Source organism: Sparus aurata, chromosome 23 (genome assembly GCF_900880675.1).
Source record: "Sparus aurata chromosome 23, fSpaAur1.1, whole genome shotgun sequence".
In the NCBI taxonomy this organism is placed as follows: domain Eukaryota; kingdom Metazoa; phylum Chordata; class Actinopteri; order Spariformes; family Sparidae; genus Sparus; species Sparus aurata.
Genome location: NC_044209.1, coordinates 30,141,267 through 30,165,274, shown reverse-complemented (window position 1 = coordinate 30,165,274; position 24,008 = coordinate 30,141,267). Strand labels below are relative to the sequence as shown.

Genomic DNA, 24,008 nt, shown 5'->3' with positions numbered 1-24,008 from the left:
GTATAATATGATGTATAGATGGAGGTGAACTGGGCTTGGTGGGCTGACAGGGATTAATGGTGACTGTGTTTGAAGACACTTCATCCTTCAGTTGTTGCACACCTGCACCTTGACGACAGGTGTGTAACTGTCTGACATGGTGATTCTGATGGTGACGGCTGCTCCCCTGCGGGTCAGACTGGACTCTCCCTCTCTCTGCTCTGCGGTACATCTCCTCATACAGGCTGCGATCACACGCTGTGTTCGCATAAACACTCCCAAACCAGTTAGAGAACAGGCTGAAGTCGTATGGAAAAGAGAACATGAGAGAACATGACAGCCATCTTTCCATCAGACATCTGAGCGGACCCGTTCAGCAGGTCGTAGGTGAGGACCCGACAAACGGTGACCCGTTAAAGAACCAAAGGATGATGTGCAGTGACATCTCAGCAGGAAACCTCCTTCAGGGGCTCACCGTGTTTGAGTTTCTGGTTCAGCTTGTATCGTTCTAGTTTTTAATACTAATATTCTTGTTTATATTTTAAATTCTAAATCTGAATGTTTGTATTTTTTGTGTTGTTTGTCAGATTATTAACAACATGCCGGTTCGACGGGCCCTGAAACATCACACTGTTAATTAGTTGTAAAAACATGAAACAAACAAGGAAATGCTAATAAAGGCTAAACAAAGCCACACAATTTAGTTCAAAGACTCATTCATTTATTGATCATCTGAAGACACAGTGATGACGTCACATTACTAATTAATAATAATGATAATAACAACAACACTGCGTCACAGTGAGAACACTGAGTGAACACTGACGGTTCGACAGTTTGAAGCTTCAGTCTGTAGTTTGTGTCTGAGGCCTGCAGGAGGCACTGCAGCCCTCAGCTCAGCCTGACAGGAACACTGAAATAATGCATCATTACAAAGGAAAGTACTGCATTCAGTATCTCATTGAAGTAAAAGTACAGCGGTGTTCACAGTAAACTATACATCAAGTTCTCTGTCAATCAGAGAAAAGATGAATACACATAAAATCTCTACATTTAATATTAACAGCTGTGAAATCAGTTTGTTAACCAGAAGAGAAAAAAAGACAAAACTAAGTTTTACATTTTAAACATAAATTATTAACAAATCATTTTCTGTCTCCTTAAAATAAACTTTTATTCTTTAAATATAATTTGTATCCCTCACACACACAATAACTGGTTCACTGATTCATCTACACTTGAAAAGACGGATGCGTCACATCTAGTTTTTAACTTTCACTTGTTTTAAATGGGACTTGTTGAATCTGAGGGTTAAAGTCTGAAGCTGCTGCGTGAAGAACGGACTGTAAACATGTTCGGCTGATGTCTGTTTGTCTTCACAACACATGGACCGTGTGTGTGTGTACACCTTACTGATGTCACTTCCTGTTTGTTTTATTTCTGTCCATTGTTTCTACGAGTGGAATTAAAATATTTCGTTTATTTTACTTCTCTTCTTCTGTTGTTTTATTGTTTATGAACTCTAGACTTCATCACCATCGTCATCTCCATTAAAGAGACCGCCGTAAGGTTACAAGCGACAATAAGTAGGTTGTTTGATTTATAGACAAAATTATAAATCAGTTTATTTTCAAAACTAATCAGGAGTTCAATCAATAATACAATTATTGATGCCTGAGATCTTTAATTTCATTGAATAAATGAATACAGTTCTCAGAGATTTCAGGCAGCATGTTAACTAATGAACAGTCAGCTGATTAACTGTTTTTAAATCGTTGATGTCCCACAGGGTCACAGACATCAAACTGAAGAAACAAAACAAAACAAAGAAAATTTGCCGATATTTGTATTGAAGAAGCTGAAACTGATGAATTTTTGGCATTTGTGCTTTCAAAACTGTTTCAGTGATGAAGGGACTGAAGTTTATCGATCAGATCAGATGAACTGTACGAAGGACGGAGTGACGTCAATACTTAACTAGTTTATTCTGTATGTATTTATTTACTTTATGGAGTCATGGTGTGTTTTTAGCTTTTTTAGATTAACAAGCGGTTGTATTTGTTTGTTTATATTGTTTAATCATTTTTTATAATTTTTTAGTAAACAAAGGAAAAAGAAAACTGCAGTAATTGTGTTTGTCCTCTGGGAGGCAGCAGACAACAGCTGATTAATACTGACTGTAAAATCTCCATGGCAACAGAGCCACAGGGAGGGGGTGGGGCTTCAGTCTAGTCACATGATTGGACGTAGTTATTAGGGAAGAAGCCTCTGTTGCCGTTGAGGACGCCCTCGCACCAGCCGCTGTCATGGCGACAGGTCAGGTAGATGATGTCGCCCTCAGTCAGCGACAGGTCGTCGGGTTTGGAAGCCTCGTAGTTGTACAGTGCCACCACTGGACACACAGGAGAACTGCAGTCAGATGACAAATACTGCGGTATCTAACACTCCACTGCGTAGCCAACACTGCAGTGTCTAACACTCCACTGCGGTATCTAACACTCCACTGCGTAGCCAACACTGCAGTGTCTAACACTCCACTGCGGTATCTAACACTCCACTGCGTAGCTAACACTGCAGTGTCTAACACTCCACTGCGGTATCTAACACTCCACTGCGTAGCTAACACTGCAGTGTCTAACACTCCACTGCGGTATCTAACACTCCACTGCGTAGCTAACACTGCAGTGTCTAACACTCCACTGCAGTGTCTAACACTCCACTGCGTAGCTAACACTCCACTGCGTAGCCAACACTGCAGTGTCTAAAACTCCACTGCGGTATCTAACACTCCACTGCGTAGCTAACACTGCAGTGTCTAACACTCCACTGTGGTATCTAACACTCCACTGCGTAGCTAACACTCCACTGCGTAGCTAACACTGCAGTGTCTAACACTCCACTGCGGTATCTAACACTCCACTGCGTAGCTAACACTCCACTGCGTAGCTAACACTCCACTGCGTAGCTAACACTGCAGTGTCTAACACTCCACTGCGGTATCTAACACTCCATTGCGTAGCTAACACTGCAGTGTCTAACACTCCACTGCGGTATCTAACACTCCACTGCGTAGCTAACACTGCAGTGTCTAACACTCCACTGTGGTATCTAACACTCCACTGCGTAGCTAACACTCCACTGCGTAGCTAACACTGCAGTGTCTAACACTCCACTGCGGTATCTAACACTCTACTGCGTAGCTAACACTCCACTGCGTAGCTAACACTCCACTGCGGTATCTAACACTCCACTGCGTAGCTAACACTCCACTGCGTAGCTAACACTGCAGTGTCTAAAACTCCACTGCAGTGTCTAACACTCCACTGCGGTATCTAACACTCCACTGCGTAGCTAACACTGCAGTGTCTAACACTCCACTGCGGTATCTAACACTCCACTGCGTAGCTAACACTGCAGTGTCTAAAACTCCACTGCGGTATCTAACACTCCACTGCGTAGCTAACACTGCAGTGTCTAAAACTCCACTGCGGTATCTAACACTCCACTGCGTAGCTAACACTGCAGTGTCTAACACTCCACTGCAGTGTCTAACACTCCACTGCGTAGCTAACACTCCACTGCGTAGCTAACACTGCAGTGTCTAACACTCCACTGCGGTATCTAACACTCCACTGCGTAGCTAACACTGCAGTGTCTAACACTCCACTGCGGTATCTAACACTCCACTGCGTAGCTAACACTCCACTGCGTAGCTAACACTCCACTGCGGTATCTAACACTCCACTGCGTAGCTAACACTCCACTGCGTAGCTAACACTGCAGTGTCTAAAACTCCACTGCGGTATCTAACACTCCACTGCGTAGCTAACACTGCAGTGTCTAAAACTCCACTGCGGTATCTAACACTCCACTGCGTAGCTAACACTCCACTGCGTAGCTAACACTGCAGTGTCTAACACTCCACTGCGTAGCTAAAACTCCACTGCGTAGCTAACACTGCAGTGTCTAACACTCCACTGCGGTATCTAACACTCCACTGCGTTGCTAACACTCCACTGCGTAGCTAACACTGCAGTGTCTGACACTCCACTGCGGTATCTAACAATCCACTGTGGTATCTAACACAGCACTGCAGTATTAAACACTGCACCGCAGTATCTAACACTACACCGCAGTAACTAACACTACACTGCAGTAACTAACACTGCCATATCTAACACGGCACTGCAATTCCTAACACTGCGGTATTTAACAATAAGCAGTAGCAGTAGCAACAGTACCTTTCTCCAGGTAGTGCGCCGGGGCGTTGGTGTCATAGTCCACGGGGGGAGGGAGGGGTGGCATGACATCATCAAAACCACCCTCATCGGCAAAAAGCAGAGAAGGGGGTGGGGCTGGGATCTCTAGATCTAGGTGAACAGCACACAGGTCCTGATCATCACTGACAGGCAGACAGACAGGCAGACAGAATCTGAGTCAGCATTACATTGAGGGGCTCAGGGTGGTTTTAATAAAAGGAGTGATGATCTGTCTCATATACAATCTATGGAGGGTTTAATAAATGAAGGCCTGGAACCTTCTCCAGGACTCAAGGCCTCCAAGAACTGCTTCAAGGACCACCGTGACCTCTTCAAGGCCTCTTAGAACTTTCTCAATGACTCCTGGAACCCCTCACAGGGTTGTTGTATGACAAATGAAAACATTCATCTATCTGTGTCCTTCAAGGTTTTTTTTTTAAAAAATTTTTTTGAGTTTCTATTGGATGACAGCGCCGTCCTCTGTGGGCTTACATGATTGGACAGCAGGAAGGAAGAGAGAGCGCGTGTTGCGGCAGCGGGAGGCGGGGCCAGAGCGGACTCTCAGAGAGACAGAGCGAGTGGTGGGGGGCGAGCGACGGCGGCGACTCCTCCGGGACTGGAGGGTCACTGAAGAAAAACACCACAGAAGAACAAACTGAGAGGAAAACAACAGAGAAGAAGAAGCCCAAAAAGTGAAGCCACAGACAGACAGACAGACGGATAGACAGACAGGTACCGTCTACTTCCTGGCCGGGTGGTGGTGGAGGAGGAGGGTGCGGGGCTGACAGTTCTGAGCCATCATCAGGCAGTGGAGGGAAGCCATCATCATCAGAGGGGGGAGGAGGAGGAGGGGGAGAAGGAGGGGGGAAGCTGTTCTCCTCCACCACTGACAGGAGACAGAGGAGATGTGATGTCATCATGATGTCACTCAGTTTAGCCAATGATAGGTTTACACTAAGCGAGCTCACAGGAAATTAAGACCAAGAAGGATTTTAGCTAATCCAGGTTTATATGATGTTTCCATGACGATTACTTCCCACGTTTTAACCTCGTAACAAATCTATTCTATCCAGTTTCAATTAATCCAGGTTTTTCTAAACCAGGCTGAATTGATCTGGATGAATGGTGACTAGATTGAATCGTCATAGTAACATCCATTCACATATTTCTGTCAGAAGCACCTCACCTGTCTCCAGGCTGAGAGGCGGAGCTGGTGGTGGAACACTGTGATTGGTCAAAGCCACAGAAGGGGGGGGTGGAGGTGGTGGTGGTGGAGGGGGAGGAGCCACCATCGCTCCTGACGGTGGTGGAGGAGGTGGAGATGGCATGGCTAAGGTGTTGGTGACCTCATTGTCCTGAGCTGGCATTTCATTCGCTATAGGGGGTGGAGGAGGAGGAGGAGGAGGCGTGGCATCGTCCAGCAGACTGGTGATGATGTCACACTCAGGTGGAGATGGACAGGTGGTGGGGATAGTGGGTGGAGCAACAGGTTTCCCAAAACTGGAGCTGAGAGACGGTAATAAATAAATGGACCTTAAAAAGCTGAAAGGATTTTATTTACACCGTCGACATGCAGCAACAGTGTTAGCTCAGCTGCTACATGGAGACTTCATGTTAATAAAGGTGTAAATCTGGTCTGAGATCAGGTTGTGATGTGTTCTCTCCTGCAGACTGAGATCACAGCAGACCAGCTGATGAAGACATCTGATGTTTTAAGTCTCAGCTGCTTCAGATGTTCAGCAGAAGAAACTTCATCTGACTTTCATCATCATGAGGAAGGAGATGATGAGTGTCTTTTCAGCCCTGAGCAGCGTCTGCAGGTCTTCCTCTCTACTTACTGCCCCGACAACCTTCATCAATACAGTACGGCAGCCTGTCTGCAGCCCCAGAGATGAAAACCAGGAAAAACTGTCTGCTGGGTGCTCATCTTAAACCTCTCAGAGGCTTTTAATGTGAAAATCAACCTACAACATTAAGAGTCTCTGACCTGACACTCTAACCTGGACCTGATCTGATCTGAACCTGATCCAGCCTGGACCTGATCTAACCCGAACCTGATCCAGCCTGGACCCTGAAGGTAGATGTAAACCTTCATATGGTCCTCACAAAGATTTCAGTACAACGACACACAGGTTATTACCCGCTGACAGGGGGCGCCACTGGGCACTGGACCGGCTCCGGAGCTTTGTTGGACCTAAAACACACACACACACACACACACACACACACACACAGTGTGTTACAGACACTGGATGTGAAACAGGAAGTTGTCATTAACAAAAAGAAGAATTTAACCTATTTATTTATTTACTCATTCATTTATTATTTATGACGTACCCATGTGCCTCTTAAATGTCCCTCTTTCTGACTGACTGACTGAATGAATGATCGTTGTAATGATTTTATGTTTTTTATGTTTGATGTCTGGAAAGCTACAACTAAATTGCCCATTTGGAATAAATAAAGTAGTCTGAACAGAACTGAACAGAAACTAAAGAATCAAAGAACCTGATGGAGGCTCCATGTTTACGGATCGTTCCTGTTCGGTCCGGCTGTTTCCCAGAGACCTGTGGGGGGGCAGAGAGACAAGAGTGTGTGTTAATGGGTGTATGTGCGTTACTGTGTGTGTGTGTGTGTGTGTGTGTGTGTGTGTGTGGCATCAATAGAGCCTCTCAGGCCTCAGCAGCTCTAATTAGTCTCTGTAAACATTTTCCCACGCTCAACAAAGACTCTGTGTGTGTGTGTGTGTGTGTGTGTGTGTGTGTGTGTGTGTGTGTGTGTGTGTGTGTGTGTCTGCTGACACAATAAAAGGCTCGTTAAAGGACAGTTTCACTTGTTTTCACTCATTGAGTTTCTCTGGTCGTTCTGTCACAGATGAAACTTCAGATTTCAGGATTAAATGTTGTTGAGTTAAACAAGTTTGATTTGTGAGAGTTCAGGGTTCAGTCAAGACCTCAGCAGGTCTCTGTAGTCCTCAGCAGGTCTCTGTAGTCCTCAGCAGGTCTCTGTAGTCCTCAGCAGGTCTCTGTAGTCCTCAGCAGGTCTCTGTAGTCCTCAGCAGGTCTCAGTAGTCCTCAGCAGGTCTCAGTAGTCCTCAGCAGGTCTCAGTAGTCCTCAGCAGGTCTCAGTAGTCCTCAGCAGGTCTCTGTAGTCCTCAGCAGGTCTCTGTAGTCCTCAGCAGGTCTCTGTAGTCCTCAGCAGGTCTCAGTAGTCCTCAGCAGGTCTCTGTAGTCCTCAGCAGGTCTCTGTAGTCCTCAGCAGGTCTCTGTAGTCCTCAGCAGGGCCTGAGACTCTGAGGAGGAATCGATCCTGCGACAGTCGTGTCAGATTCTCAGTTCAGCGACGAGAGCTGAAGTTTCAATGAGGAACTGTTGCTGCAGCTTCACTTCTGTCTTGTGGTTCACTGCAGCAGCTTCACTTCCTGTCAGCGAGTCCTCCACAGCAGACGCTGCTTCAACACTTCACTTCTGCTTCTGTTTAATTTGGGCTTCTTCTTCTTCTTGTTGAGCTGCTGTGTTTCACTTTTCTCGATCCTACTGACTCACACCAACACTCAATCTGTTTCTCACCAGCTGCACTAAAGTGACAGTTCTGGTTTAAAGACTACAAACAGGCAGAAAGACACTGACAGCTCTTGGTTAATATGTCAGTGTGTGTGAGACAGACCTTCATGCCGTGGCCCAAGCCGTCCAGCTGCTGGTAGTTGATTGGTCGGCGGCTGTACGGTGGGCGGGGCTGTGTACTGGCAGGCGGCTGAGAGGGAGGGAGGATCTTGTGGCTGCGTGGGACTCGTCTCACCGCCGTGAAGACACCGATCTCTCTCCGAGAAACCTTTTCTTTGTGCATCTCCACCGTCTGAGGAGGACGACAAGAAACAAGAAGCGTGACAACGTTGAAGCAGAGGAATCGAACAACGAGTCCTTTAATCAGCGGCTTGTCTTAAAAACTGACACTTTTATGAAATGAACGTTACAGATCACAACACATCAAGTCACACTTCAGGCCTCTGCTTTCCTCATAACGTGTCCAACTGATTGTCTCTGGGTTGTTGACTTTTCCGACATTTTAATGATTCAAATGTTATTCAAACTATCAATACATAGAGTGCAGTTTAATTAATAATGACAACTGGCAGCTGGCATCTGAGATCACCTCGTTTCTTCTGAGGGGGCGGAGCTTCAGTCCACAGCGCCGCTAGTAGTAGTTTGTTAATGAACACAAAGCAAACGCAGAACAGAAGCTCCATTCATTCACTGAGGCACACACACACACACACACACACACACACACACACACACACACAGTGACGATCTGTATTGTCAGCACACACTCAGCATCTGTTTGGGTTCTAAAGGTTCTGCAAGTGACCAGACCTTTAATCACCTGATGTCACAAAGGATCCAGGTCCTATATTTCCCATAATGCACCTGAACAGAGGATTTTACATTAACATTTTACATAAACATAAAAAGCGTGGAGTGACCCTTTAAAAGACCCCAACTGTGGACTGATTGATTGATTGATTGATTGATTGATTGATTGACTGATTATGGGTGGGGCTCACCTGACCAATAAGGTTGATGGAAGACTCCATGTGACGAAGCTGATTGGTCTGAGCGTCGAGCAGACTCAGCACGCTGTTGGCCAGCGTGGTGATCTGGTAGGCGACGCTGGCCAGTGATTGGGTGGTGAACTTCTTAGTTTCCTCCAATGCCTTCATGCTGCCATCACCTGACTGAAACACAGAGGAGGGGTTAGCTTAGCTTAGCACAAAGTCTGGAAACAGGAGGGGTTAGCTTAGCTTAGCACAAAGTCTGGAAACAGGAGGGGTTAGCTTAGCTTAGCACAAAGTCTGGAAACAGGAGGGGTTAGCTTAGCTTGGCACAGCAGCAGTAGCCCGACCTGTACGTAGTTGTTGTAGCAGTAGTCGGCCACACTCAGCAGGTTGTCGTAGTTTTCCAGCAGAGCCTTTCTGGCGCTCGGAGCTTCCTCCATGATCTTCATCACCTCGTCTTTGTGGTTGTGCTCCTTCATCACTGAGTCAGAGTCAGCGTGTCGGTGCAGGGCAGGAAAACACACACAGACAGAGTTTACTCTCTTTTTCCTTTCACACACATCTGATAAGAACTCAGATGAAGTTAAATTCAAACTCAACTTTGGTATCACTTTAAAGTAACTAAAGTACATGTATCTGTACTGAGTATTTCCATGTGATGCTTCCTCATACTTTGGGAAACACAGTACTTTTACTGCACTACAGTCATATTACAGCTGCAGTTACACATTACTGATCAAACTGTATGAATTCATTCAACTGGCTCCAACTGAGCAGCGCCAACAGCAACACGCTGCGGCCATGTTGGAGTTGTTACTACTGATAAACTACAGAGTACTCTGACAGGCGCCATGTTGCACAACTACTACTTCTATCTTACTTTCCATGTTGCAGAATACACGTGTGTTCTTTAACTGAGAGAACATTAAGGATGGAACTGTGACAAGTTCTTTAAAAGACTCACACAGAACTCACACAGAACTTGTGCTGATGGAAGCCCAACATCTAACCAGGAAGCCTGAACTCAGTTTAACTCTGAGGTGACGTCACACTGATGGTCACTGCTCGTTACTGTGACGTTTTAAAGTCGTGCACGAGACGCGGTTTTATCTCATTAAGATTAATTTAATAAGAAGTGATGAGAGCGGAACTGAATCAACTTAAAAAAACTTACCTGAAGCTGCAGAGAAGAAAAAAGATGGAGTCAGAACAAGTTGAAGCTCTGATGATGTCTCTCTGTCTGTCCTCTCTCTCTCTTTCTCTTTCTTTCTGTCTCTCTGTGTGTGTCTCTCTCTCTCTGTCCTCTCAGTCTGTCCTCTGCCTGTCTCTCTCTTTCTCTCTGTCCTTCTGTCTGGCTCTCTCTTTCTCTCTGTCTGTCTCTCTCTCTCTGTCTCTCTCTCTCTGTCCTCTCAGTGTCTCAAACATCAACCTGTTTCCTCTCCGAAGCAGCGACCTGCCTCGCCAAAGATCCTCTCTGCAGCTCAAGAGGACTCACTCCTCAGGAATACTGGGACGTGTCGCCTCCTCCGACCTGCCTGGAGCCTCCTTAAGGATCCTGGAACTTCCACTTACTGTGTTTCCAGGTTTTCTAAAATAGAGTTCAAGGATATTTGTGAGAGATTTCATGGGGTGTAATTAGGGTTCCAGGACTCCCTTAAATAAGTCCTTAAATGCGTTTTCAGGATGATGGTGAGAGTTAGCTGCTTGAAAAAATATTCCTGAGGTCATGGAAATAAATCCTTGGGTCCCTTAAAAGCTCAGAACCCAACCTCTGGATGGATCTGTGGACCGATCAAGGACTGAACAAGCTGTCAACATGACTGAGTCTCCATAGATAAGTTCAGAGTGAGACCTCCTGCCTGTGTTTCCTCCTCTGTGTGTGAACCTGCTCAGCATTAACCACTTCCTGTTTCCCATCAGAGACAATACAAGTGTTAAAAGTGATGCTGAGCCGTGAGTCATCAGTCATAGAAGGTTTACATGGAAGCTGCATGAATAAAATATCTGTTTATGTTTCATAGAGTAACACTCACTGGAGTCTACACCAGACTCCATTAAAAAAAACACCATTTATAAGTCTACACCAGGTCACATCATAGTCCATTCAGCAGTGAAGGAAATTGTGGATCCCAGTACATTAAAACTTCTATTAATAATAATAAAGCTATATAATAACACTGTACGTCGTCAGGTACAAATCTTCATCATGTTGACGTTTCTTGTGAAAAACAGCTGTGTTCATAGTTTCACAGAGCTGACTCGACCTGAACCAGACTTCCTGTTTCTGTAGCTGATATAAAATCATAATCATGAACGTTCATTGTGTCACACATGACTGTGACACAGCTCCACCTGCTGGTCACACTGAGGCTCTGCAGCTCCATCACAGTAGAACCACAGAACCTTTATTGACTTCTTAAGTTGAAAAAATGAACGATATCAGTAAGAATGATTTAATCTGATGATTATAGACACTGTGACTGTTTTCACAATAAGATAACCGTGCAGAAGATGAACAACATGACAAAGCGTTCTGCTGTTGAAATGATTTATTCATTTAAAATGTGTTAACGTGTTCCGTTAAAACCACGTGTCTCCACACTGACAGATTACACCTGTATCGATCATTTAGAATATTGACAACTAAAAACATATTGTGGATCATCAAAGGTCACAAGTCTTCCTCGTTGCTCGGGGCGATCGGACATCCCTTGTTGCTCGGGGCAACAGGGTTCCAGGGTTGTTTCCGTGGAGCTCCTTCCTTGTCTTTCTTCTCCAGCGGCTTCAGGTGACACGTCAGGACCAGGTCCCTGACAGAGACACACAGGTAGCACAGAGTCTGGAAGTCTTCCAAGGACCAATGGAATGAGAGCCCCATACCTAGCTTGTGGCTATAGGAGTTTTTCCAGGACCCTTGAATTACCTGAACTGGCTGCAGGAGTTTTTCCAGGACCCTTGAATTACCTGAACTGGCTGTAGGAGGTTTTCCAGGACCCTTGAATTACCTGAACTGGCTGTAGGAGTTTTTCCAGGACCCTTGAATTAACTGAACTGGCTGCAGGAGTTTTTCCAGGACCCTTGAATTACCTGAACTGGCTGTAGGAGGTTTTCCAGGACCCTTGAATTACCTGAAGTGGCTGTAGGAGGTTTTCCAGGACCCTTGAATTACCTGAACTGGCTGCAGGAGCTTTTCCAGGACCCTTGAATTACCTGAACTGGCTGCAGGAGCTTTTCCAGGACCCTTGAATTACCTGAACTGGCTGTAGGAGGACACTCTCTGACTGACGGCTCTCAGCTTCGCCTCGTTCTCTCTCTTGTATCTCTGCTCAGATTCGATCGCGCCTCGCAGCTCTCTCTCCAGCGCTGAGAAGTCGATGACCTCACGCTCGAAGCTCGCCATCATCTGATGATGTCACAGAAGACAGGAAGCGTTCCAGGATGACATCAAAAGCTCCAGTTTGTAGATTCTCTTACAACTCCAACACTCAAAATACTCAACAGACATCCGGGAGTAAAAGTCTCAAAGTACTCCATTAAACTTATTGATTACTTTAGTTACTTTCAGAGTAAGTGAGCTAACATGCTAACAGCTAACCTGACGCTAATCAACACAGTTTACATGTTAACCGAGCTGTTGTTGAACGCGTCTCGGTGGCTAACGCTAGCTCCCAGTTAGCTAACACCACGCAGCTCTACCTGCTGTTAGTGACCGTTAGCTTCAAGGCTAACAGCAGCGAGCACACAGGTGAGACGTGTTACCTGCTTCCTTCAGCTCCTCGCGCTGCCGTTTCTCCTCAGCTCATAGACAACAAACCGTCCCCATGACGACGGGCTGCCGGCCGGCGCCTGCGCAGTGCGCTGACTGCAGCCATTCAAATAACTGAGTACAGTCCTCAGATACTCTTCTCAAGTATTTGAATTCTACTCTATCTGATACTTTTAATCTATTACTCTTTCCAGATAGAGATTCCTGAAACAGATCAAATCAATAATAATTGATGATGTAGGGAAATATGTCCACCCCTATTTCTGAAAAACATGAATTGTCCCCCCAATAAAAATACCCTAAATTATTCAAACATTTGAACAAATGTATTTTCAGACTTCACATTCTTCACATTTTAGATTCACATCTAAAAAGAAATGATTGAAATGTTGGAATAAATAATGTTTGACAAATATATTTCTGACTCACATTCCATCTCTGGTCTCCTCCACGTCAATGCAAATGATTTTATCCAGGAGTTGTCCAGATACAGACAAGAAGAGTTATACAGATACAGGACCTCTTCTTCCAGGGAGTCCTGGACAGTGACAGATGAAAACAAATGAGGGATGATTTTATATAAATGTATTTAAATAAATCAGATTTTGTTGGGTCAACTTGTGTTGTGTTTATTGTGCTCTCAACTGGCACTGTAAAAACATGATCCGTTAGTTTACACTACTTGGTTAGGGCTTCATATTTTGATATTCATCCATATAAATTAATCATGTATAAAGTAGTCCCATACACTGGGAGATAAGGAAGATGGTGAGAAGAATTGGGGATCTGGGAGAGTTGGAGGGTGAAAGATCGGAACATGAGTAGACATTACATGCCTGAGACCCTTAAAATTATGATTTACTAATATAACAGTTAAGTAAGCAGTGATTCGCGCTGTTGGCTGTTTAGGACAAATAAATAAGACACGTAAACACAATAAATGATTCGCTGTGCCAGGCCTGGATCAGGAGGGCAGGGGCCCCCCGGGCACAATTCTTTGGTGGCCCCCCGCATACAAACACACACACACACACCAGTGTTTCCCCCTATATGCATTCTGCGGCGGTGTCCCGCTGCAGGATTGTAGAGTAAGCAGATTGTATTAGTAAACTGGAGACAGTGTTTCCCCGAGGTTCTTTGTAGCAGCGGTGCTCTGAGTCGGTAACCTAGCAACACTAAGGGGGTCCGGGGAAGAACATTTTTAAAACTAACCCTTTAAATGGTGACTACTGGTGAGAAAAAAAAAATAAATCGTTTTCAGAATTTCAGAATCAGAATCTAAGACATGAGACTAAATAGTGTAGAAGCTGACAATGCTGCTTGAAAATGTTAACCATTAGAGAACTTCTTTACCATTATTTTCTTTATTATTATATATTTTTTATGGAAACAGAATCTGTTTGAGAAGTCAGTGGGCCACATGACATGGAAGCTATTCAAATCATAATTTCTGCATATTAATATTAATATAAAATAGAGGAAGCACTAAAGTACAGTAAAAAGAGTTGTGTCTCATTCGTCCAGTTTACTAACACAATCTGCTGCTGGTTTGCCGTCGCTGGGTCACATGACATGGAAGATACTGAAAAAACTGCAATTATTTTGTATTAATATATTTATCCTAAGTAATTTAATGACGGTCCCTAAATCAGTCTCAGTGATTCAGCGCGAGGCTCTGGAGGTGAGCTGAGCGTCCTCCTGCTGCTCACACTGGCAGAACCTCAGTACAGTCTCGGCTGACATTTGATATCTCAGTCAAACTAAATGCTATTGACACCAAATTAGAGATCCTTGGTTGCCATGACACTGGGAAGGGATGAGCCGAATTTGGTGAATATAGAAAGTTTATATCTCTTGAACGGCTACACCGATTTTTGCCAAATTTGGTCGGTATGATGTCGGGCCAACCTGAGGTCATATCTTGAAGGTGGTCATGACTGGTCAATGTGGGCGTGGCTTATTACAAGATAAACAACAAACATTAATTTTAGCCAAACTGTTTAGCCAAATTTATATGGTACATAAAGAATAGGACACAGTTCTTCCAAACCAAAAATTGCACATGTACTCCACTAGGTGGCGCTATAATGGATCCAATCGCGTTTTTGCCTGTAACTTCCACATTTTAAATAACAAACCTTAGATCCATATGTTCCCTGGACAGAGCTGGGTTTTCTGACATAGGACACGCCCACTTCTGCTGCACATTTCTTTAGCTAAATCGCCACATATGCAAAACCTCCTGCAATTTAAGCGCCATCTGCCTGACACTTTTGCCCCGAGCCCGTCATCCTTTGGGGCCGACTTCCGCGGGCTCTGTGGTGCGCGGGGGGGCTTGGCCCTCGTTCATAACTGCTTGCAGTTGTAGTTACTTTTCAGATTACTTTCCTGCCTAGTGAAAACCTCGTATCTCCAGATGTGTTGAATGACTGTGATAAACTGACAGTGTTGTAAATAATATATATTATCCTGCGTCATGAGTACTTTCACTGTTGCTACTTTTACTTTTGTATCTTTACTTGAGTAAAATATTAACTGCAGGACTTTTTCTGTAACAGGGTACTTCTACACTGTGGTATGACATCATCAGGTATTCAACGTACACAACAACAACATGAATAATTAATGAGGACTGAATGAAATGACAGACAGCTGACAAGACAACATCTACTGAATATTAATACTCTAATTTTACAAACTTTATTACTCAAAGTATAGAAGTACTTCTAAGTAACTCTTTGTAGAATGTTTCTCTTCCTGCTTGACATCACAGCAGGTGAGACTCAGGTGAGGTCACATGACTGCAGGTGAAATCAGAGAGTATTTCCAGAGAAGTGAGGGGGCGGAGCCTGTAGGTGATAGGGTAGATGAAGGTGAAGTCAGAGTGAGAGGCGAGGAGTGAACGGGACCAGCTGAAACGGTTCTGAGTGACAGGAAGCCGACTCAACACCTGATCCAGTTTCTGTCACGTCCAGGTGTGATAAGGTAAGAAGACGTCGCTGTCACACTGAAGGTGTCGACTTTGTTCCTGACAGATCAGCTGAGCTGTGATCATCTCAGCTGTAGACTCAGCTGACAGTCGGCGGCTGAGTCTAAAGCGAGGGTTCATTCTGACATCATGTTTCTGTGTTTGTGTTTAAACTGGAACATTTTTAACAAACGGATCTTTTTCTCTTTTTACTAAATGTGACTGACTTTTTCAAACAAATCCAAAATCGGCCTCAGACTTTAAACCAAAGACATTTCTGCTGTTTGTAAAATGTTTTAGAGAATATTGTCAGAGTTGAACAGAAACATGGAACCAGGAAGAACCAGCAGGAACCAGCAGGAACCAGCAGGACCAGTTCCCTGCTTGGACTGAACCGACCTGTTCATCATCAGTCTCTTCTGATTTATCATCGGGAACTAAAACCTGAGCAGAAGTTTTCGTGTCACACACAAGAAACAGCCAATATCACATGAGATGATAAAATGTTCTGACATTATGTTTCTGCTGGTTTCGGCCCGTTTGACTTGAACTGTTTAAATTTTAAAGGTAAAACCTCCGGCTTTAAACGGCCTCGTTAACCTCAGCACCATGTTCATGACTCCTTTAAACTCAATCAATAATTAAACACTTGATTTTTTAATTATTTCTCATGAAATGTTTCAGTTTTTATGATTTTCCTGAAAACAGTTAAGTGAAAGTTACCAAAAGTCTGGTTCTGCTGGTCCGGATCGTCCCACTCTGTCTGACGGATGCTTTGGATTTGTGCTGGCAAATTCCTGTATTTGAACTAATAATTTAGTTTGTTGTGTGTTTAAAAATGATCATTTAGGGAAAACAACAGTTTAGTGTGAATGTTGGAGGAAACACTGAAAACACTGAAGAAACTGTTGAAGGTGATTCACATCAAATGTAACGTATATAAATATAACACGCTTAAAAATGAAAATGAAATCCTGGAGACGCTGCGGTTGTTGTTGTTGTTGTTGATGTCGTCACTGTTGTTTTTTATTGTTATGATGTGTTATTGTGTTTGACTCCGCCTCCTGTCAGACTGCAGGTGTGAGTTAGCGTTAAGCTAACTGTGGAGCAGCTCAGAAGCCTGACCTGATTTTTACATCAACATGTTTCTGAGCTCAAACATGAGACTGTGTTGGGTCACAGGTGTGTTTGTGCTGCCCGGTGAAGAAATGTGGTTCTGTGTGTCTATGAAGTCGTGAATGTAGTGAAGTAAGTAAGTGAGGCGGAGTGAAGTCGGAGTATAAAGGTACAGGTAATGGAAACACTGCAGTAAAGTAAAAGTACTGAGTTCCTGTCCAGCACATGTGACTGTGTGCTGATGTGTGCTGTTGTGTGCTGTTGACAGGCCGCAGAGATGGACACAGTGAAAGAGGTTCTGCTCAGAGAGCTGAAGAATCTGCAGGCTGAAGAATTCAAAGACTTCAAGTTCTACCTGCTGGAGTTAGGATCCAAAGTCCAGACGTCTCTGAACAAAGATCAAAGTCTCCTGAGGATCTCCCCCTGTGACCTGGAGGCGGCAGACAGACGGAGGACGGTGGATCTGATCACTCAGGTGTACAGCAGCCAGCCGGTGCAGGTGACCCAGGAGGTGTTACTGAAGATGGGGAGGAACGACGTGGCGGAGAACCTGGCACAGTGCTCATCAGGTGAGAGGACGTCAGGACAGAACCAGACTACATCAGTTTATCATGTGTTGATAATAATAATAATAATTCATTTAATTTGTATAGCGCTTCTCAAGGACCCAAAGTCGCTTACAGAGATATAGCAGACACAGATAATACACCAATAGCAAACAAAGATAACAAAAGACAACGCACGACAGGGAAACAAAAGCAATGGCGTGTTTTCAATGTGTTAGTTTGAGACGAGCGCTCTGATTGGTTCCTCTGACGTGCTCTCTGTCTCCCCCCTCAGGTCCGCTGCAGTTTAACACCGGTGAGACTTCAGCATCCTGTCACACACAGAACATGTGAGATCAGTCTGTGAACACTGAGACACTTTTCTTCTCTCCGTTTCTCTTGTAGCCAATTTGATGTAATGTGGTCGCCACGGTAACCACACCTGCCACACACCTGGGCATCGAGGACAAACACCTGCAGACATGGTTCCACCGCCGTCTCCGTACTGCTTGTTTAATGAAATAATGTCTTGTTCAGATGAATCTTTGCTTCCTGCAGCTGAATGGAACCAGCAGGTGTGACATGATGAATAAAAAGTCAAATCAGGCACTTTGTTTTATGTTCATCAGCCTCCATTACAGCCACTGGGAGATAACAGTGCACACTACACATTATAACAGCATCCATATGATTATAAACTGTCAGCAGGTTTAGATTGACAGGACACCTGGGAAATACCTTGAAAACACACACAGATCATCATGACGTGGCTGCACGCCTCTTTCAGATCTGCTGCTTGGCTCAGTGTGAACACACGGAGGTGGAGATCAGGAGATAATGTGGCATCTCTGTGTGAAGTGTGACGGACACCTCCCCGACCTCAGGTGAAGCAGAATCTCCCGCCTCTCAAATCCTGTTCTTTCTCTACCATACTTGGATTTCTGGATCCAAAACTTTTCATGTTGTGACATCATCGAGTCTAAAGTCCGGTTGGAGAGTGAAGGAAACATCATGTTGGGGGTTAAAGTACCTGGTTCTGTCTTCACAAACACAAAGCAAATGTTGAAACCGTGTCTCCACCTCCATGTGAACATGATGACACGTTCAGTACAAATGTTGATACGTCAGCTGATGACACGCACAAGTTTAAAAGTAAAAGGTTTGCAGAGACTTTATATTGTTGTGAAGTCAAGAGAAATAAACTGGATTATTAAAGTGTTGGGTTGGTTGAGGTTTGTTGCTGCAGGTGGTGCATGTGTGACGGAGGTGAGAACGATCTAAAAAAAACGAACACTGGCGATCAGCTTTATATTTTATTAAAGGTCAGTAAAATACCCTCTTATGTACAGAGTTTCATCTGTAAATCTTCCACGGTAACTTTGTTCTATATCTGTAATACACATAAGTCAATACTATAAAAACAGCATTGTTCAGATTATCACTGGTAGAGTTTCTGGGTACAGCAGGACACAAACACAGTAAAAATGTTCCTGTAAAATTCATCCTTTTTACATTTGAACACTTCTCCTGACATCGTGTTAAACCTGACTGCGATCTGAGGAAACGTTCCTGCAGCTCCTGTGAGAGTCAGACGCTTCACACCAACACATCCAACATGTGTCCAGCAGAGCACAACGACACGGAGGCAGTTCACTCTGATGTCAGGTGGATCATGACTTCATGACGCAATGGCTCCTCACTGTACACGACTACTGATCCAGTGTTAAATACGTGTCAAACTTTAGTGAAACATGCTTGGTATTAACATATACTGACTTAGGACACTACTGCTGTGTGCAAATCTGTGTTTTCTTTGTCAGTGAAAGCTGAAAACTGGTGGATACTGAGAACAAAACCACAAGGAGATGTTTGAATTAAAAAATGTTTGTAGAAGATCCGGAGTTCCTCTACATGTAGAAAGTTGTGGGACCGAACGGAAAGAAACCAGTCGGACATGTGAGAGTGATCCTAACCCACCACCAGCTGCTGCAGCCAATCAGCATGCAAATCTATAACACATGCAGTGAGTCAATCAGCTAATCAATCAACGTGACAAAGAAGAAGAAGAACCCAATGAACCGTTTGTTCGCCCACTTCCTGTGTTTGTTCCTTCCTTTGTGAACTTCTTCAGTGTTTTCTGGATTTGAACAATCTCTCATGTTGAGCTGAGTAATTCTCGTGACTCCAGAGAGTCTGTGCGAACAGACGTCTGGTGATCTGGACACAGATTTAAAGTGACAATCAGGACAGTTAATACATTTGATAAAATTGTTCTGAACAGAAGCTAAATCACATCGTATCCACGGTTAAAGTTGGAAGCTGCGTTCCAAAAGATTCCCACAGTTTGTTTTATTCAAAATGTTCCCTCAGAAAATATATAAAATGCTCTTGTCTTTAAGAAGAGAGAAGCACAAGAGAAGGTTCTGGAGATATTTTGTGTTTTTGAGGTGCCAATAAAGTGGAACACAGAATATTTCCCATCTTAAAACCAGTCCAGGGTTTAAGGTGGTTCCACAACAGATTCTATCTGTTAGTTTTGGTGGTTGTGTAGCCAGAAATATTCCAGGTCCAACTATTTGTACACCGATATCCACAGGAAGTTATAGAAAGGGACCCAATGTTCGGTTCTAAAACTCTAGGAGGTTCCTCAATGATCTGGAACCTGTGTGGATAGTTCTGGGTTTAGGCTTTATTGAGGAACAAAGTATGTGTGTTTCATTTGCTCTGCTGCCTCGAAAGTACAGCGATGGTTTCAAAGGATCAGAAAAGTCCGGGGTTCTAGATGGTTCCATTCAGGATCTAACTGTGTTGTTTCAGGCTTGGTAAGAGCATTTCTTGTTGTCAGTGGGTTCCAGGCCCAAAACATATAAGTCTATGTAGAATTTTAAAGCAGCAGATGATGTTTGGGTCCAGAGTTTTAGGAGGTCAGTGGGTTTTGTTTTTGGACTGTTATCTTGAAAGAGCAGTGGTGGTTTCAAAGTTTCAGAATCAGTCCAGGGTTCCATGCATTTCCACTGAAGTTCTAACTGGATCATTCAAAGCACAGTGGTTAGAGAGAGGTGTCATGGGGTCCAGGTTCCACTGCCCAAGAATTCATGAAAATAAATAACAAAAAAAACAGGAAGAGTTCCGGTCCAGAGGTCAACAAGGTACTGGAACTTGTTTTTATTTGTCTTTTGCTTCGGAAATTGACTCAAGTTAAAGTTTTACAACCAGTCCATGGTTCCTGATGGTTCCACTAGCGTTCTAGCTGGATCATTTCAGACTCAGTGGTTAGAGAAAGGTGTTGTGTAGCCTGGAGATGAGTTTGGGTCCAGAGATCTACAAGGTTCTGGGAGGATCCAAAAGTTTCTTTGATGTAGAACAATGACTCAAGTTTAGAGTTAAAAAAAAAAACAGTCTAGGGTTCTATATGGTTTCACTCGGGTTCAATCAGGATCATTTCAGGTTTAGTGGTTAGAAATGGGCTTGGCAAAGTCTGCTGGTTCCAGATGTGAAGTGATGATGTTTGGCTCCAGAGATCTGCAAGGTTCTAGTAGGATCTGGAATATATTGGAGAGTTCTTGCTCAAAGTGAGATGCTTGTGGTTTCTAAGGTGCTCAGAAAAAACAGGATGTTCCATTTGGTCTGTTGTCAAAACTGTTGTCAAAGGTTTCCAAACCAGTTCAGGATTCTAGGTGGTTCCATTTAAGTTCTACTTGGGTCATTTAGGCCGCAGTGGTTAAAAAGAGACATCATGTAGCCGGCAGGTTCGAGGTTCAGTCCCTGTGAACCTGGGTTCAGGAGGAGGTGACATCTAGGTCCACAGTTCTAGAAGGTTCTCAGACACTTTGGAAGGCTTTTGGCAGGTCTGGTGATGTTCTGGTCCCAGAGGTTCCCCTAACTCTGGGAGAAGACAGTATTGAAGGCGTTGAGCATGAGCTCCACTATCTGGCTCTGGAACACCATGTGGATCGTCATGTTGGCTGACTCGGTCTGGGGGCGGAGCAACGTGGGGCCGAAGACGATGGCGATGCTCTGAACAGACATCCTGTTGGAATCCTTGTGCTCGACCACTCTGGACAGAGAAATTCAAGATCATGAATTAATATCTTCACAGTATCAGACTACAAACTGCAGCAATGTTGTCAGGAGTCCTTTGTTCTGATTCAGATGAACTAAACTGTTATCACCTTCTGTTTACACTGTTATAACCACACTGTCTTTGACCTCACATCCTGTCTCGTGGTGGACTAAAGGTTTATGTGACCACACTCCTGGTTTAACTAAAATCTCCTCCAGGTTGCACAAATACAAAGTATCCTAAATCCATCAAACAGATTTGATATAGATCAGCAACACACTGATGTTCAGGTGTAGCCGCACCACTTTTCAAAATAAGGCAAATTTTATTTACGTAGCCCAAAATCACAAGATCACAATCTGCCAGATGAGCTTTATTATCTGTACAGCATACAACAGCCCCTGGACTTGGACTGCTGATTTGAATGGTGAACAACACCCAAAAAAGTCTCCTTCAAAACATGGAACAACATGGAAGAAACCACAGGAAGAGCCTGAGAGGAAAGAGCACTCGTGTCACGTCCCACATGTGTTGGATCAAGGTGAGCAGATTTCTGTGAGAGCAGATCTGAATGAGTTAAGACAAGTTCATCTTTTCTCATGGTCAGACACAGACGCGTTCTCTGTCTGTTGTTCATTTCATCTGTATCTGTAAACGTTTTCTGAAAGATTATCCATATGGATTAAAGGGAGCGATTCAAATTCAAAAGTTCATGCAAGACGACCACAGGACAAGAAGTTACAACAGTGGAGGACATCTTAAAGTTTTCTTGTTGATATTAGTGAAGAGAATTCTGCGTCTACAGGAACATTATCACAACCTTCTCCACCGTCACCGTGTTTGTTTTTGTGGAAAACTCCTGACTGGATATATTAATAACATCCACTGCAGCGTAAAGGATGCATGGACGTCTGTGTATTGCATCTATTTTCAGACGTAGGGTGGCATAAATCTGACACATGAGTCTGACCCCTCAGAAAACACCTCAGGAAATGTGTTGACACATTCTGTGCTGTGAGTGTTTGGAGGTGACTTCACACCTCTGGCTCACTATCATGTGGTTTATAAGTGTAGAAAACAAGCCGTCTGTTTTTTGTGTTTGTCCAGGCTGCAGTCAGCCTTAGAGTGAACTCACCTGCGCAGGTGTTTGAAGAGCAGCTCCATTGTGTCGTGGTTGGGCAGAGGCAGAGAGCGAACCAGGTCCCTCATGTAGGAGACTCTCAGGTTGTAGTCTGGGACTTCTGCAGGGCGACAAACACAAACAGATAAACACACACACCTTCATTTTTTTCAGACATCATTGTAACTGATGTTTATCTTGGATCATGTCCGACTGTCTTTGGGTTCACGTTACTGGTCGGTTCTTTTCATTTCTTTAAAATTGATTACAAGCAAACTCCCACACAGTCTAACTTGCCAAAAATAAATGTATTTGTGACGTTTCTGTACTAGACTTTCTCAACCACTGGCTGCATGTACATTGCACAAAAGGTAAGAGTTCCCAACCGAAGGATAAGAAGAAGTGCTTAGATTTGTCTCTTTTTTTTTTAGATTTGTGTGCAGGTGTCAACACAGGGTGTTTTATTATGAAAATTAACCAGATGTTGTGTTGTTGTTTCGGCGTGTGACTTCCTGTCTGCTCTGTGCTGAATTTGTCTGAGTTGATGCACCGTGCTCTGAAATAGAAGCCTTGTGTATCTGCTACAGACTGCCGGAGCAGCGACGCAGTAGATGCACATGGACGTACACATACACACAGTGAAAGTACACACTTAGACTAGAGTGAAACCTATCAGCTGACTCAGTGAGTCTGACTCACTACTAGTGATCTACCGATACATCGGCCGGACGATTTTATCAGCCGATTTTTGCGTTTGAAATTTGCGGAGCAAAAGTAGTATCGGCTCCAAATCAGCTTAAGAAAATAGGCAGTCCATATTGGTCATCGGCTAAGGCTGATGAAAAAAAAATCGGTATCGGCATCGGCCTTAAAAATCCATATCGGTCGATTCCTACTCATTACTTATAACCCTCCTACAATGCAGGACTGAGTTCCCTCCACAGACAACTTAGCAACCGCTCACGCCCCGGCGGTGACAGACCGGGACCTGGATGAACGAGAACCTTCATCAACAAAGTATTTTTCTGTTATGAAAATGAAAGACTCCCCGCAGCTGACTGGATGAATGCACACTTCAATGGGCTCTCTTTGGATTTTGCCCCTTTATCTAGAAAATGTTACTCAGTTTCTCTTTTAACTTGACACAAATTTCAGGTTGTGAATAGATGTGTGGGAAGACACAGTTCAGATCTAAATCCTGACTAAAGAAACTTGTCAAGTTCAGTCACATGATCTTTTTCCTGTTTGACTGGACTGCATTGATTCTTTGGTGTAAATTTCAATTGACAGGAATATATGTCTCTATAAATCTTTCATAGCTTTGGTTTATGTGTTACTTGTGTGGGTTTTTTGTACTGACGGATGGCAGCGATGAACTTGTCGAAGCAGCTGAATGGAAACAGCGGCTCTGGAAGCTCCCGCAGGAACAGTTTGAGAGCTCCGGTGATCACATGGATCTCCTCCCACTGCCCGTCCTCCAGGTCCAGCTGCTCCTCTGCAGGGACAACAAAGACACAACCAAGACCAACCAGTCAGCTGCTCACAGTGTGATTACAGCAGTCACATATAGCAAGACATCATCGACATGTCATGACATCACAGGGAGCAGGCTGATGAACGCTGCTGTCTGACTGGTT

The 24,008-nt window shown here is 44.1% G+C and overlaps 3 protein-coding genes across 6 annotated transcripts in view; all 3 read right to left on the bottom strand.

Annotated features, from left to right (window-relative positions):
* Positions 1–678: 678 nt before the first annotated feature.
* Positions 679–10,617, bottom strand: abi3a (ABI family, member 3a). Of its 2 annotated transcripts, XM_030408670.1 has the most exons (10): positions 9,968–10,614; positions 9,141–9,274; positions 8,803–8,973; positions 7,905–8,093; positions 6,747–6,805; positions 6,379–6,432; positions 5,425–5,744; positions 4,975–5,124; positions 4,221–4,349; positions 679–2,371 (listed from the first exon to the last, which is right to left on the bottom strand). In XM_030408670.1, the coding sequence occupies exons 2-10, from the start codon at positions 9,270–9,272 to the stop codon at positions 2,208–2,210; spliced, it is 1,368 nt and encodes a 455-aa protein (XP_030264530.1). In that variant the 5' UTR covers positions 9,273–9,274; positions 9,968–10,614; the 3' UTR covers positions 679–2,207. The 2 variants fall into 2 exon arrangements, with proteins under 2 accessions (XP_030264530.1, XP_030264531.1); XM_030408671.1 differs by lacking the exons at positions 679–2,371; positions 4,221–4,349 and adding an exon at positions 4,389–4,865 and having other exon boundaries at positions 9,968–10,617.
* A 707-nt stretch (positions 10,618–11,324) lies between these two features.
* Positions 11,325–12,673, bottom strand: dnaaf19 (dynein axonemal assembly factor 19). Its single transcript, XM_030408308.1, has 3 exons — positions 12,553–12,673; positions 12,045–12,196; positions 11,325–11,603 (listed from the first exon to the last, which is right to left on the bottom strand). The coding sequence occupies exons 2-3, from the start codon at positions 12,194–12,196 to the stop codon at positions 11,465–11,467; spliced, it is 291 nt and encodes a 96-aa protein (XP_030264168.1). The 5' UTR covers positions 12,553–12,673; the 3' UTR covers positions 11,325–11,464.
* Positions 12,674–18,487: 5,814 nt separating this feature from the next.
* Positions 18,488–24,008, bottom strand: part of arhgap27l (Rho GTPase activating protein 27, like) — a 25,391-nt gene continuing 19,870 nt past the window's right edge. For all 3 annotated transcript variants that reach the window (XM_030408114.1, XM_030408116.1, XM_030408115.1), the window contains 3 exons: positions 23,732–23,866; positions 22,387–22,492; positions 18,488–21,245 (listed from right to left, as the gene is read on the bottom strand). In XM_030408114.1, the coding sequence (XP_030263974.1) occupies positions 21,068–21,245; positions 22,387–22,492; positions 23,732–23,866 (419 nt within the window). In that variant the 3' untranslated portion in view covers positions 18,488–21,067. The remainder of the gene's footprint in view (positions 21,246–22,386; positions 22,493–23,731; positions 23,867–24,008) is intronic.